The 13,777-nt window shown below is 44.2% G+C and overlaps 3 protein-coding genes across 7 annotated transcripts in view; 1 reads left to right on the top strand and 2 right to left on the bottom strand.

The window, feature by feature from the left end:
• Window positions 1-671: 671 nt before the first annotated feature.
• On the top strand, window positions 672-3,665 carry LOC124033340. Of its 2 annotated transcripts, XM_046345343.1 has the most exons (3): window positions 672-2,939; window positions 3,145-3,223; window positions 3,464-3,665. In XM_046345343.1, the coding sequence occupies exon 1, from the start codon at window positions 1,205-1,207 to the stop codon at window positions 2,150-2,152; it is 948 nt and encodes a 315-aa protein (XP_046201299.1). In that variant the 5' UTR covers window positions 672-1,204; the 3' UTR covers window positions 2,153-2,939; window positions 3,145-3,223; window positions 3,464-3,665. The 2 variants fall into 2 exon arrangements, with proteins under 2 accessions (XP_046201299.1, XP_046201297.1); XM_046345341.1 differs by having other exon boundaries at window positions 672-3,223.
• A 1,680-nt stretch (window positions 3,666-5,345) lies between these two features.
• The window catches only part of LOC124034381, a 60,524-nt gene continuing 52,092 nt past the window's right edge, over window positions 5,346-13,777 (bottom strand). For 3 of the 4 annotated variants that reach the window (XM_046347506.1, XM_046347507.1, XM_046347505.1), the window contains 2 exons: window positions 13,360-13,670; window positions 12,866-12,954 (listed from right to left, as the gene is read on the bottom strand). In XM_046347506.1, coding sequence (XP_046203462.1) covers window positions 12,873-12,954; window positions 13,360-13,670 — 393 coding nt within the window. In that variant the 3' untranslated portion in view covers window positions 12,866-12,872. Of the gene's footprint in view, window positions 5,966-12,865; window positions 12,955-13,359; window positions 13,671-13,777 lie in introns of those variants that run through there. The other variant, XM_046347508.1, reaches the window with a different exon arrangement.
• LOC124034379 lies at window positions 8,062-11,223 on the bottom strand. Its single transcript, XM_046347503.1, has 3 exons — window positions 9,935-11,223; window positions 9,663-9,741; window positions 8,062-9,505 (listed from the first exon to the last, which is right to left on the bottom strand). The coding sequence occupies exons 1-3, from the start codon at window positions 11,141-11,143 to the stop codon at window positions 9,387-9,389; spliced, it is 1,407 nt and encodes a 468-aa protein (XP_046203459.1). The 5' UTR covers window positions 11,144-11,223; the 3' UTR covers window positions 8,062-9,386.

Below are 13,777 nucleotides of genomic sequence, written 5' to 3'. Positions count from 1 at the left end.
CATTGGTGAAAAACCTTGCAAGTGACAAGTTCAAGACAAAAGCCTCAAAGGCTGTGAGCGAGATTCTAGTGAGATGGTTCCCCAGGGGAACCTCTGGTTTGGTTGAACATTCCCATTCATTTACTGCCACTCCCAGCTTGATGAATGCATCTGACCCTGACACAATCCATCATTCTGTGGCCACTGGGCTCATACAGACCAATATGGATTCGGAGGCGCCAAATATAGCTTTGTTGAAGATGTCAAAGGCATTGTGAAGCAAACTGAATTAGATAAGTCAACAAGCACCCAGAGAGATCCGCAAGTGGGACACTGTATGCCAAAGCAGAAACCCTTTCACACGTCTCATAGACTCTGCAAGAGGCTCCAGGCAAAGATAAAATAATTATTTCACAGAACGGGTGGAGCTGCATTCAAAGGGAACAACTTCTGGAGCACACTGACTCCAGTGTTCTGCCTGGTTCAACCCTGAACTCATCTTCAGCAAGTAGGAGTGAATCACCCATAGCAGAATGCAGTTCATCTGCTGTTCCTAGTGGACATGTTTCATGTGGCTCTGTAGAAGAGAAACCATTTGAGACCAGAGCAGATTGTACTCATGGTCAGAACTCTCCTCTACTCAGTAAGAGTGAGGCCATACTGCAAGAGATCAACACAACTGGACTTGGTGCTCTCCGCAAATGCCAGAGTGAGAACTCCCAACCTTTACTGGTTCTCTGTGATCCAAACCTGGAGCCCTGCACCAAAGAGGTCTTATCTCAGATTGTGACTGTGTATAGGTCCGAGGTGGCAGATTTGGAATCAACGTCCAGTGTTGTAGAGAATTCCTCTTACAACTCCTTTGAAGTCTGTGACTTTTTGGATGGTATCATGTCTTACCTAGAAGACCTGCCCGTGTCCAGTTCCTCATCATTGGAAGGAGTAAGTGTTACTCCAGCCTCAGTCATTGAGCAGCTTTCGAGTGAAGTGTTTCAGAAGAAGGCAACCAACAAAGTCAGAAAAATACTGATCAAATCTGTCAATCTCTTCCCCGGCGAAGTCGGTTCAAGCCAGACAGATTCTCATATGTCGCCAGCATTATCCACCATTTCCTCAAAGCATACAGATTCAGTTGCTATTGAAATTATTGGATCAATTGCAAATGATATGAAGAGCATTTGTCCTGCTCACAGAGTCTCCTACTACTCTATGGCAGGCAGACTCTATGCTTCAACTCAGTGATGAGAAACCCTCAGAAGCCACGAATGCTGCAGCTGTAAGCCCCCAGACTGGTGTGGAAGTATCTGAGAAGAAAATCTGGATAACTGCAAAGACTATTTACCACAATGTGAGGGCAAATATGAGGAACTATTTCTCATTGCAAAGACAAGCCAAAGCAACGAAGGCTCAAGCCAAAAAGACCCTCAGCCATATTCTGGTTTCCATTCAGAAAGAACTGTCAAAATCTGACCAAATGGTGGCTGCAGGACAGCTTTCACAAATAGATAAAGTGGTTGGAACTATGCTGGAGAACATTGAGAAGATAAGCAGCGAATGTGGCGAGGAATTGGTCTATCAAGAGTCACTGCGGTCTTCCTCCTCGTTGTCATTCTCAACTGCCAAATCACAGAAGACAGAGTGGGAATTTGCACTCCCTGGCACTCCCATTCCTTCTGAGTTACCTGAGAGTCCTGCTCAGCCCATTGTAAGATGCTCAGTCATTGACATGAGCGAATCTACTAAGCCAAAAACAATGGTGTGTGATGCAAGAACAAGAATGTTTGCCATAGCCGATACTATCATGAAGAAGGTATATCCAGAGGCAGAAGGGCAGGTTACATCTCACTCTGATCTAACAGATGCAATAGCTAGACTGGAGGAGCTCATATCTCAGGGTAGGATTGGTGCTCTCTCCCGTGATCTCAGCCACCAAGTCAACCGCATCATTTCTGATAGCAACTTGACCCCTCTGGGACTGACAGTGGCGGCTGGAAAGAGTGCATCTGATACCATCCTTTCGAAGCTGAAGAGGAATGACAAGGTGGGGAAGCCCACTTACGAGCTGGTTCAGCTGTTTGTAGAGGAGTCTGTTAAGTGCCTCCTGCTTCCTAGTTTTGTGCCCTATTCAACTTCAATGACTTTGGTTCAGGGGGCCAAGGTGTTGGCTAGATAGATAGATAGAATTTCATGCTCTTCTTCTTCATCAGTATTTAGTGACACAGTCAGTCTCTTTACCAAAGTTATGGTAAGCCAGGTCATGTACTCTGTGGATTCTGATGCAGAAAGTAGAGGATCCTCTCCAACTGAATCTCTCCAAAGATCTGAAACCACTATATCTGATGTAGGCAATCTATTGAGTGGCAAGTCCTCCCCTCGGCTGTCTCCTTCTGGCGTCATTATGGCAACAAGCGAGACCTCCAATGCAGCACAAATCTTAAAGGCCAACATTGATGGAGAGGAAGTGGATACCACCAGTCATTCTGGTGTAGCTCAAAACATTGTCAGGGACGATATGTCAACCAGCCCAGACATGGTCAAAGATGTCCCACTTCCAACCCCATCCTCTGATAACTTGGGCAGTGATGATGACTTCACCGGCCTCATCAGCATGTTAGTAATGAGAATTCTAACAAAAATCCAAACCCTATCCAGCCTATCCAGAGAACTTGAGGATTCATAACGTCTACAGAGCCGTCTATAAAAATCTGTTGGGGGAGTTTGGCTCTGAGAAAATCCTCCAACAGGCCGTGTCGACTCAGGACTCTTCATTTGATAGGATTCTTGTCAAGTCTTTGAGTGAAGCGCTTCTCCACAGATGTAATGAGTCATTGAGGGCAGCCTCAAGAACATCAGTCAAAACCACCGGGCCTAAGGCTCTTCCACTGGCTGAGGATGTGAGGGCTAGCAGGGGGAAATGATCTTTTCTACAAAGGCTGGTCAGGCTGACAGGCAACTTAAAGGTACAGCAAATGTATTTAAATGAACAGTTGTGGGAGATAATGTGAGTAAACAATGCTATTCAGTGTAAAAAATATAAAACCATCCATTCATTCCAAAACCAATCATAAATGTTGTTGTGCTGGTGTGGTAGGTGTGATTGTTATCATCATGAGGTTGTTCAGCTGTGACATTTCTTTAAACATGTTTTTCTCTTTAAATACTTAGCTATTCAAGAAGGGGAACAAGAAGGATTCCCACCGCTCTGAATCAGAACAAGTACAGACCACTGCTGAAGATGGCATGCGTAAGTTCACACAACAGGACATTGTCTGTTTGAGATATTGGTGTACAAAGAAATGCCATTTCAAAATAACCTTACAAAGGTTATATACGCAATCAGTAGTCATCTCTTATGTAAAAGTAATTATATTCTCCAAAACTCAAGCTGTTGGTTCTCATTTATCAGTGTCAGTTATGTTGAGTTGTAACATACATTACATCATTTCTAAATTAAAGTGCATGTCAACTCTTCTCTCTTCTGTAGTGCCCAGCATAGTGCCACATGCTGCCATGTCTGCACTGCCAAAGGATCTCCCCGCCAGCTCCCAACAGGAGACGCCTCACAAACGTCCACTTCTCGTCAGGATGTTTTCTGCCATCTCCAAAGGCCTGTTCAAGCCCTTCAAACAGTCCTTAAAGACCAAGTAACTTAAGACAATTTATTAAACGTCATTCATTGCATTAAATTGGCCTTTGTCTTGTTATGTGCTCCTGTTAACAGACCAGATTACAATACTGGTCTTTTAAATGTTAGCAGTGATAGCAACATTAACTATAGTGGTGTGTATAGCCCTTCTACACAGTCTGACTCTTCTGACACTGTGTGACATGCCCTCTGATCCAGTGATCTAGGATCTTCTGAGTGGCTTTAGGCCTGAATCTCTGCCCTCCTGCCCAAATAAATGTTTTCTCTTCTGATATATCTGCCACTGTCAGCAGCCAGCAGGGGGAAACATTTCTCCCTCATAACTAAAACACTGAGAAAGGCTTTTATCAATTGCAGCATATTCCATCTTTTGATTTAACCTATTATATGGTAGTAGGACCCATTATTTCCCAACGGTTATATCACAGGAAATGTGTTATAAAAAGTCAACTTACAGTGCATCCGGAAAGTATTCAGACCACTTGACTTTTTCCACATTGTTACGTTTTCCTCTCATTAAGCTACACAAAACACCTCATGACAAAGCGAAAAGTGTAGAACATTTTAGCAAATTTATTAAGAATAAAAACAGAATTACCTTATTTAAATAATTATTGAGACCCTTTGCTATGAGACTCGAAATTGAGCTCTGGTGCATCCTGTTTCCATTGATCATCCTTGAGATGTTTCTACAACTTGTTTGGAGTCCTGTGGTAAATTCAATTGATTGGACATGATTTGGAAAGAAACACAGACCTGGGGGAAGGGTATGAGAAACAATATTCTCTGATCTGATGATACCGAGATTGAACTATTTGGCCTGAATCAGGATCCTGGGAAAGATGAACGGAGCAAAGTACAGAGATCGTTGATGAAAACCTGCTCCAGAGGTTCACCTTCCAACAGGACAACGACCCTAAGCACACAGCCAAGACAATGCAGGACTGGATTCGGGACAAGTCTCTGAATGTCCATGAATGGCCCAGCCAGAGCCCGGACCGATCGAACATCTCTGGAGACCTGAAAAAACTGCAGCGACGCTCCCCATCCAATCTGACAGAACTTGAGAGGATCTGCAGAGAAAAATGGGAGAAACTCCCCAAATACAGGTGTACCAAGCTTGTAGCGTCATACCCAAGAAGACTCTAAGCTGTAATCGCTGCCAAAGGTGCTTCAACAAAGTACTGAGTAAAGGGTCTGAATATTTGTAAATATCATATCAGTATTTTATTTTTTTGTTTTTGCTTTCTTATTCTTATTATGGGTTATTATCTGTAGGGGGGGTTCATTAAATCAATTAAAATAAGTCTGTAACGTAAATATGTGGAAAAAGTCAAGGGGTCTGAATACAATTCCGGAATGCACTTTATGTAATGAAAATATTAGCTGGTTGCACTATAGATAGTAGGTTATCCAGTGCAGTGGTAATACTGCCTTTCTAGATAACGTAGGATGCGTGCTTATCCGGTGCCAGAACACAATCACAAGCTTTCTTCAGACTACATAGCTCAAACTTACAACGTAAAGATATGATTATCACTACTTAGGTCAGACCAGATATTGTTATTTAAACAAAACACTTTATTACAATTAGACTGAAAAAATCCATTGATAACTAACTACTTTACAAGTACAAATGTTTTCATTATTCATTGTTATTTACAGTTTTTTTCTGCAACATATTTATGAGAAAACACAATATAAGTAAATGTTTACAGTGTATTTGTTACATAAACATAATAGACTGAAAGGAAAATGCATTATTATCCATTAAATATCTGAAGGTTACAAAAAAAAAACTAAATGTTACATTTAAGAGTCAAGCTCCCTCTTATGCAAACAATTAAGGAGATAACTTTTAGGGACACTTCTGTCAATGTTAAATTGATACATTGAAAAGAGTTATGTGAATGTGTTTCCACAGGTAAAAATGCATTCACTAATGACTCAGGGCTTTGATGTCTGTGAATAACTTTCACAATGACAATTAACATGAGGACGGAAGTCGCCCCACCTTTATCGTTCTGGTAGGCAATGCATTGCATCTGTACTACTGAGATGTAGTCTGGGAGCTCTAACTAGTCCTGTGGGCACCAAGCTGCTGCCCCCGCTGGGCTTCGCCTGGGTCTTACCCCTCATGGCCCCTCTGTGAGCCTGGCCCTTGGCTGGCTGCTGCTGTACTGGGGACTTTGCTGCAGCGGAAACTGAGGCCTGTTGGGCCGGGCTGTGAGGAGGGGGGGTCTGTATCTGAGGCGAGGCAGCTGCAGTCACCACCTGCTGCTGGAGGAGCTTCTGCTGAACCACCTGGGCTGTGGCTGTGCCTGCTGGAATCATCTGGACCTGGGGATGTAGTCAAATCAAATCAAATCAAATTGTATTTGTCACATACACATGGTTAGCATATGTTAATGCGAGTGTAGCGAAATGCTTGTGCTTCTAGTTCCGACAATGCAGTAATAACCAACAAGTAATCTAGCTAACAATTCCAAAACTACTACCTTATAGACACAAGTGTAAGGGGATAAGAATATGTACATAAAGATATATGAGTGAGTGATGGTACAGAGCGGCATAGGCAAGATACAGTAGATGGTATTGAGTGCAGTATATACATATGAGATGAGTATGTAAAAAAGTGGCATAGTTAAAGTGGCTAGTGATACATGTATTACATAAAGATGCAGTAGATGAGTACAGTATATACATATACATATGAGATGAATAATGTAGGGTATGTAAACATTATATTAGGTAGCATTGTTTAAAGTGGCTAGTGATATATTTTACATCATTTCCCATCAATTCCCATTATTAAAGTGGCTGGAGTTGAGTCAGTGTGTTGGCAGCAGCCACTCAATGTTAGTGGTGTTGAGAAATTCTTGTTGAAGTTTTCGATTATCATGGATTTATCGGTGGTGACCGTGTTACCAAGCCTCAGTGCAGTGGGCAGCTGGGAGGAGATGCTCTTGTTCTCCATGGACTTTACAGTGTCCCAGAACTTTTTAGAGTTTGAGCTACAGGATGCAAATTTCTGCTTGAAAAAGCTGGCCTTTGCTTTCCTGACTGACTGCGTGTATTGGTTCCTGACTTCCCTGAACAGTTGCATATCGCGGGGACTATTCAATGCTATTGCAGTCCGCCACATGATGTTTTTGTGCTGGTCGAGGGCAGTCAGGTCTGGAGTGAACCAAGGGCTATATCTGTTCTTAGTTCTGCATTTTTTTAACGGAGCATGCTTATCTAAGATGGTGAGGAAGTTACTTTTAAAGAATGACCAGGCATCCTCAACTGACGGGATGAGATCAATATCCTTCCAGGATACCCGGGCCAGGTTGATTAGAAAGGCCTGCTCGCATAAGTGTTTTAGGTAGCGTTTGACAGTGATGAGGGGTGGTCGTTTGACTGAGGACCCGTAGCGGATACAGGCAATGAGGCAGTGATCGCTGAGATCCTGATTGAAGACAGCGGAGGTGTATTTGGAGGGCCAGTTGGTCAGGATAACGTCTATGAGGGTGCCCTTGTTTAAAGATGTAGGGTTGTACCTGGTGGGTTCCTTGATGATTTGTGTGAGATTGAGGGCATCTAGCTTAGATTGTAGGACTGCCGGGGTGTTAAGCATATCCCAGTTTAGGTCACCTAACAGAACAAACTCTGAAGCTAGATGGGGGGGGGCGATCAATTCACAAATGGTGTCTATGGCACAGCTGGGAGCTGAGGGGGATCGGTAGCAGGCGGCAACAGTGAGAGACTTATTTCTGGAGAGAGTAATTTTTAAAATTAGTAGTTTGAACTGTTTGGGTATGGACCTGGAAAGTATGACATTACTTTGCAAGCTAACTCCTCCCCCCTTTGGCAGTTCTATCTTGACGGAAAATGTTATAGTTGGGTATGGAAATCTCAGAATTATTGGTGGCCTTCCTAAGCCAGGATTTAGACACGGCAAGGACATCAGGGTTGGCAGAGTGTGCTAAAGCAGTGAGTAAAACAAACTTAGGGAGGAGGCTTCTGATGTTGACATGCATGAAACTAATGCTTTTTCGATCACAGAAGTCAACAAATGAGGGTGCCTGGGGACATGAGGGCCTGGGTTTACCTCCACATCACCCGCAGAACAAAGGAGGAGAAGTATGAGGGTGCGGCTAAAGGCTATCAAAACTGGTCGCCTAGAGAGTTGGGGACAAAGAATAAAAACACCACACCTTCCAAACCCCAGGAGAGTTACTCTGTCCTCTTCCACCCTAACTTTGAAAAAACTGTGGATACCGCTAAAATAATATTGCATTAACCCCCCACCATAGAAAATAACATGTAAAGAAGATAATCAAAGAAAGTTAGTTAGGATAGAGCCCTCCACACCAAACACTCAAACTCCCAGCATGCATTGCAAGAGAGAGAAAGAGTGAGTGAGAGAGAGAGAGGGAGAGGTGGGGGATAGGGAGAGAGAGAGCGTAGATTGAAGGCATCTCGTCCGGAGTACACACATTTCTCTTCATGTGATACATGATGTTTGGCTGTGCTGTGCGAAGTGTTATCTTATGGGTTTGGTGATTGTTCTGTGTGAAGCCGTATTCTGCATTGCATCATGGAATGTGATGTGAAATCCTTGGGCCTATGGCTGTTGAAGCTACTCCACTGCACTGCTGCTGTGAGCAGGAGTGGGAGAGAAGTCATGCTTTTATTATACTCTTGTTCTGTCACTTATTCTCCTGCCTCTCCATCTCAAAGGCTGCCAAATATTTTGAAGAGTGGTTAAAGAGGTGGCTGTGTGTACACACACTCAGACTCCAACTCTATGTATAGGTTTGTCTTATTCCAGAATACATCCATAATTGTGATCAACACAGTATGGTTCTAGGTTTTCCACTCTGTGATTAAAAGTAGTTCTCAGAGTAGAGCTATTTTGAATTGACCAAAGCACTTCTCCCCCGATTGCTCAGTTTGGCCTGGCGGCCAGCTCTAGGAAGAGTCTTGGTGTTTCCAAACTTCTTCCGTTTAAGAATGATGGAGGCCACTGTGTCCTTGGGGACCTTCAATATTGCAGAAACGTTTTGGTACCATTCACCAGATCTGTGTCTTGACACAATCATGTCTCTGAGCTCTATGGACAATTCCTTCGACCTCATGGCTTGGTTTTTGCTCTGACATACACTGTCAACTGTTGGACGTTATATTTTCAACATATAGAAAATATATAGAAAACATCTAGCTGCAGATAGCTAATTCTCCTCTATGTGTTTTCCCCTTGCTGCTAATAAGCTCTTACCAATCGAACTAAATTAATAGACAACATCTGGTTATCTGACAGTCTATGCAGCAACTATTGTATTAGAGTCAAGCTGTGGTTATTTTATTTATTTTCCTAGACAAGTCAGTTCAGAACAAATTCTTATTTACAATCACAGCTTAGGAACAGTGGGTTAACTACCTTGTTCAGGAGCAGAACGTCATATTTTTTTACATGGTTAGCTCAGGGATCTGACCTAGCAACCTTTCTGGCCCAACGCTCTAACCACAAGGCTACCTGCTGCCCCAAGTCCTGCCAACTCAAAAACTGCACAATAAATGTGTAACCAAGGGGGAACTAGTGCATTTCTCTGAGAAAAGCTGCTTCAGTTTTACTAATCTTCCAAAACACTTGAAATTCTTGTAAAATCATTGGCATTTATTTGATCAAATAGACTTTGAAAGGGTAGACATGCAGAAATGCCTCTTGTCAAAAGTCTTGCTGTTACAAAAGTAGTTCTAACTGCAGCGTAAGAGGTTACAGGTTCTTCTTGGTGTAGCACCTGAATGGCTTCATCATTGCTGAAAAGACCCTGACAATCAAGGATCGTTTTTTGACAGGCTGAGATATGGAGGGAGAAACCTCTCCAACGGGAGCTAGAAACACAAGAGAAATGGATGGGGTAAGAGAGAGAGAGATGCAGTATAGTAACGTTGAAAATAACAGTGCTATGAGTTTGGTAGGCATACCTATGTTTCTAACACACACCTAAACAAAACTACAAGCTTTAGCAGAGCTCTAAAACATCCTTACCTATGCAATGTCCATCAGTAGAGGGAATCTCAGTCTGTTCCTGGACTGAATGGCAGTCCTTGTTTCCTCTCTTGGAACGCTAACATAAGAAAGGTAAAGAAAATGGTACAGAGAATAAATAAATAAATAAATGGAACACTTCTGAATCCAAGGCAACAATTTAGTGATGAATAAAACATATTTATCTCATGTATTTGTCTTATCATATCAATAACATCAATAACATCAGCACCTAACTGGAACCAAAAACAAATGCTAACTCCCTGCTATACCTTGAAGTTGATCCTGAGTTTGGTCATTGAAAAGCAAAGGAAGCTCCTTCTTGCTTTCTGCTCAGCCCCCCTCTCTGTCTCAGCCTGGTCTGATGGGTTTGTTGCAGCAGAAGCTGGTCTTGACGCCTCCTTGCATCCCTGTACCAGCTGCTGGGTCAAGGACTTTACCAGGACTCTGTCAAATGCAGGGTCCTGGGAGGAAAGAGCTGCTTGCAGGATGTTATAAGAGCCAAACTCCTCCATGAGGTTTTTATGTACACCTCTGAACACCCTTTGGATGTTCAGGTTCTGCGAATATGCCTTTGTCCTGGAGAATCTGGATGCAGCACAGAACTCAGACAGGACTTGTCTGATGAGTTGCTGACATGTTTCTGTCAGATCTGCTGCCTGTTGGGAGGGTCCATCTAGGGCTGAGGGTCTGATCTCCGATAGCAACCTTATCACCAGTATGGTGACAAAACAGATGCCATCATCTTTGCTGGAGTCCATCAAGTACTGCAGTGGGAATGCAGTGGCACTGCTGATGTCCGGGGTGATTAAGAGCTCCCTCAGATGGCCAGAGCTGCTGGGGATGCACACCTCCTTCTCTTCAATGTCAATCCCATCTCCCTTTGGTACCAAAGAGGTTCCCTTGTTGGTGAAAGACGGAGTGGAGGATCGAAAAGAGGCTTTAGCACTCGGCGGTCGACTGCGGTCAGTCATTGGACTGTTACGATGCAGGGGTTCATCTGTGTGTGCCATCATCTTTGTCTTTAGGTCACTTGAAGAAATCTCTGGCATTTTAGAGACCCTGGTGTCGATGCAGGAGCTCCTGACGATGGGGCAGGTCAGATCAAAAGGCACTTCGTCAGGGATGGGAGTGCCAGGGAGGTTGATCTCTAACTCACACTCTGACCTAGGACTCTTTGAAGAGCTGGACAAGGAACTACGACCATTTAAAGAAGTGGACAAAGATGAACAGGTTCTAGGGATGTCTTGGCAGACTTGTTCACTGTCATCCTCACTTTTCTCAACCTCCTTCAGTATAGTTCCTACCATATCATTGATCTGAAGGAGCTCCCTGGAATCCTTCATTCGCCCTAAGTTTGAGATTTCATTCTGGATAGCAACCAGGATTTCCCCAAGGGTCTCTTTGGAAGAAGCATTTTCTGTCCTTTCGGATCCGGGTGGCTTCAGCCCTGTGAAGAAATCCTTAAGTGTGTTCTTCATACTGACGCAGATGGTCTTAGCTGTTGACCAAAGCTTCTCCTCTGATATTTTAACACTCAATTCAGTATCATCCAGTTGGGAGCCCCGTGGGAGCACTGTGAAACTCTCCCACTTCTTTCCAGTAGCACAGTGTCAGTGGACTCATTTTTCTGGAAAATAGTCACCATTCCTTTGACAAAGGTTTCCACTAATCCAGAGGCTGTATTCTCAGAGGACATGGAGGACATGGATTCTGAAAGGACATGGATCTCTGATGGTGAGCTAGATGATAAGCCAGCCTGCAGACTTTTCTGAAGACCAGTATGGCTGATCTGTGTGATAAAGGAATGACTGGATCTCATCAGCACTTTACTCACTGCCTCTTCTGCCTGAGTCTGGAAGTCATTGCTAGAGAGCTTCTTAATGCTCTGAATCAGACTAGTAGAAGACTCCGTGATTCTGACACTCTCTTCTGAGCTCAGTTGAGAATATTGAGTACTCACGCTCAAGTCTTCATTGGGTGAGGGTGACTGGGAAATAGTATAGTCATCGAGCTTTGATAGGACGCCATCAACAAACCAACAAGCCTCTAGGGACTCATCAGATGAACTGACAACGGCCAAGGATTTACTCTCCACTTTTGATAACTCTGACTTGTAGATGGAAAAAACACTGCTAAGAACTTCTTGAGTACTGGTATCCAGATTGGAGAGACAGAGAGCTGGTATTGGTTGGCTCTCACTGGGAACTCTACTAAGTTTGGTGCTGGGTAACTGGACCTCAACAGTTGAAACAGTTGCCTTTTCCATAGTGTCTGAAGACTCCTGAAGAGAAGCATCCTTAGCCACACCTTCTTCTCGAGCGGATAGAGTTAAAAGGTCCCTCAGCTTTGCTCGTATACGGCCGTAGAGTGTGCGGGCTAGAGAGAAGGTTATCATCTGTGAAGATCCTGTTTTGTGGTCATTTACAGGAACTGGCCAATCAACTGCTTCACATGTGCCTTCAAATGATGCTATCGTCTCCATGCCTCCCACAAATGCCTTAACAATCACTGTGGCAGTGGAGGTTACAGATGTCAGGGCTGTGCAGCTGGTATTCAGGGAAGCTTCAGTAAGGCTAGGAGCAGCACTAGAAGGCCTAGAGGAAGGAGCCATGCCAGAAGAGCTGCTGACTTTCCTTGTAAGGATGGTGCTCACCGCCTTCAGGGCTTTAGACTGAAAGTTGGGGCTAGAGAGGGTCTGAATCTTTCTGGCCACCACACTGGTAGAGGATCCAGTCTCTTTGAGAAAGTGAGTGGTCCCTTCTTTCCCAGATGGACACTCAACATCAAGGTCACATTGAAGATTGGTCAGACATTTTGACCCCAAGATTGTCATCTTCTTGGCCAGATCCAATAGGATGTTGAAGTCCTGTGCCATTTTGTCCATTGTGCCGACAATGGCATCCAGCACATCATCGGTCACAGGGTCCATGAGGGGCTCGATAAACCCTACCCACTCTGGCTCAGACGTTTGGCTCTGTAGCTCGGCCAGGATCTGCACCGAGGCTACCCGAATGACCTCCTTGCCTGCTGCTATGTCCTGACTGTCCATAGGGGGGAAACTCCCCGAGCTGGCCTGAATGGCCACTGAGAGGCCAGAGTTAAGCTGGTGTACCACCTCCCCCACGATAGCACACCTCAACTCGGAGGAGCTGGAGGAGGTGGGGTTGGAGTGACCCTCAACCAGGGATATCAGGAGGCTCTCTTCCGTTACCCCAAAAGAGCCTTCAGAGGCTCCTCCATGAGGGGAGCCTCTCTAGTTGCAGGCAAGCTCTGCAATGAGGTCTGGGACCTTGAAGATAAACACACAATCACCACTTATGCCATGCAAATGTGACCAACTGGTATCTAATCTGGGCCATTAGTGAGCCTGATAACCAAATTAGAGCAATGATGGTCTCATACCACCGTAGTTCTAGAAGCCTAAAGCCAACTGACACGATTTTTTGCCTGATTTTTATGTTTGTACGACATCAGAATATGATTAATTCTGAAAGGCATGTACCTGATCTATTTATTCATAGATGACTTTATGGCTTACCCAGTTAAAAATGACTTTCACCTGGACCCACCCCCTCAGTGGCAACATTTCTGACCAGAATTTAAAACTACAAGGTGTGAATTCCAAGTTAATAATTTATGATAAGTATGGGTCAGGTCTTGCAATTATTAAGTTGAAATATTGCTGTGAACATACCTCTTAGGCGAACAGCATGGTGATGAGGTTCTGCGAGTGGATTTTTGGCGGCACCCTGCACTGCCATTCCTCCTCCTCTCCTTAGTCCAGGAGTTCATCTCACTGATCAGCAGCCTTTTCTCTCTCTCATCCAGACTGCCTAAGGAATCCTCAGACCCTGTCAGAGAGCACTGGGATTCTGGGGAGGTTGCCCCACTCCTCAGGTTCACCCCCATGATACGAGCTAGCGCTGGTAGGAGAATGCGGAGGGCTGTCTGGGTCACGACTTTAACAATCTTCAGACACAGCATGGAGAGCTGCTCGAATGTGAGCTATGGCCAACAAACAGAGTAATGTTTTTGTCAATCAAGCAATTCCATGACACCATTCCCTATATAGCGCACAACTTTTGACCAGAACCTTATGTGGAGAGACTTAC

Source organism: Oncorhynchus gorbuscha, linkage group LG04 (genome assembly GCF_021184085.1).
Source record: "Oncorhynchus gorbuscha isolate QuinsamMale2020 ecotype Even-year linkage group LG04, OgorEven_v1.0, whole genome shotgun sequence".
Lineage (NCBI taxonomy): Eukaryota > Metazoa > Chordata > Actinopteri > Salmoniformes > Salmonidae > Oncorhynchus > Oncorhynchus gorbuscha.
This window is presented reverse-complemented; position numbering and strand designations above follow the sequence as displayed.

Coding starts and splice junctions, on each gene's coding strand:
- LOC124033340 (XM_046345343.1), top strand. CDS start 1,205: ATGCTTCAACTCAGTGATGAGAAACCCTCAGAAGCCACGAATGCTGCA.
- LOC124034379 (XM_046347503.1), bottom strand. CDS start 11,143: ATGAAGAACACACTTAAGGATTTCTTCACAGGGCTGAAGCCACCCGGA. Junction 9,742..9,934: donor AACTCAGGATCAACTTCAAG/GTATAGCAGGGA, acceptor TTCTTATGTTAG/CGTTCCAAGAGAGGAAACAA. Junction 9,506..9,662: donor TACTGATGGACATTGCATAG/GTAAGGATGTTT, acceptor TTGTGTTTCTAG/CTCCCGTTGGAGAGGTTTCT.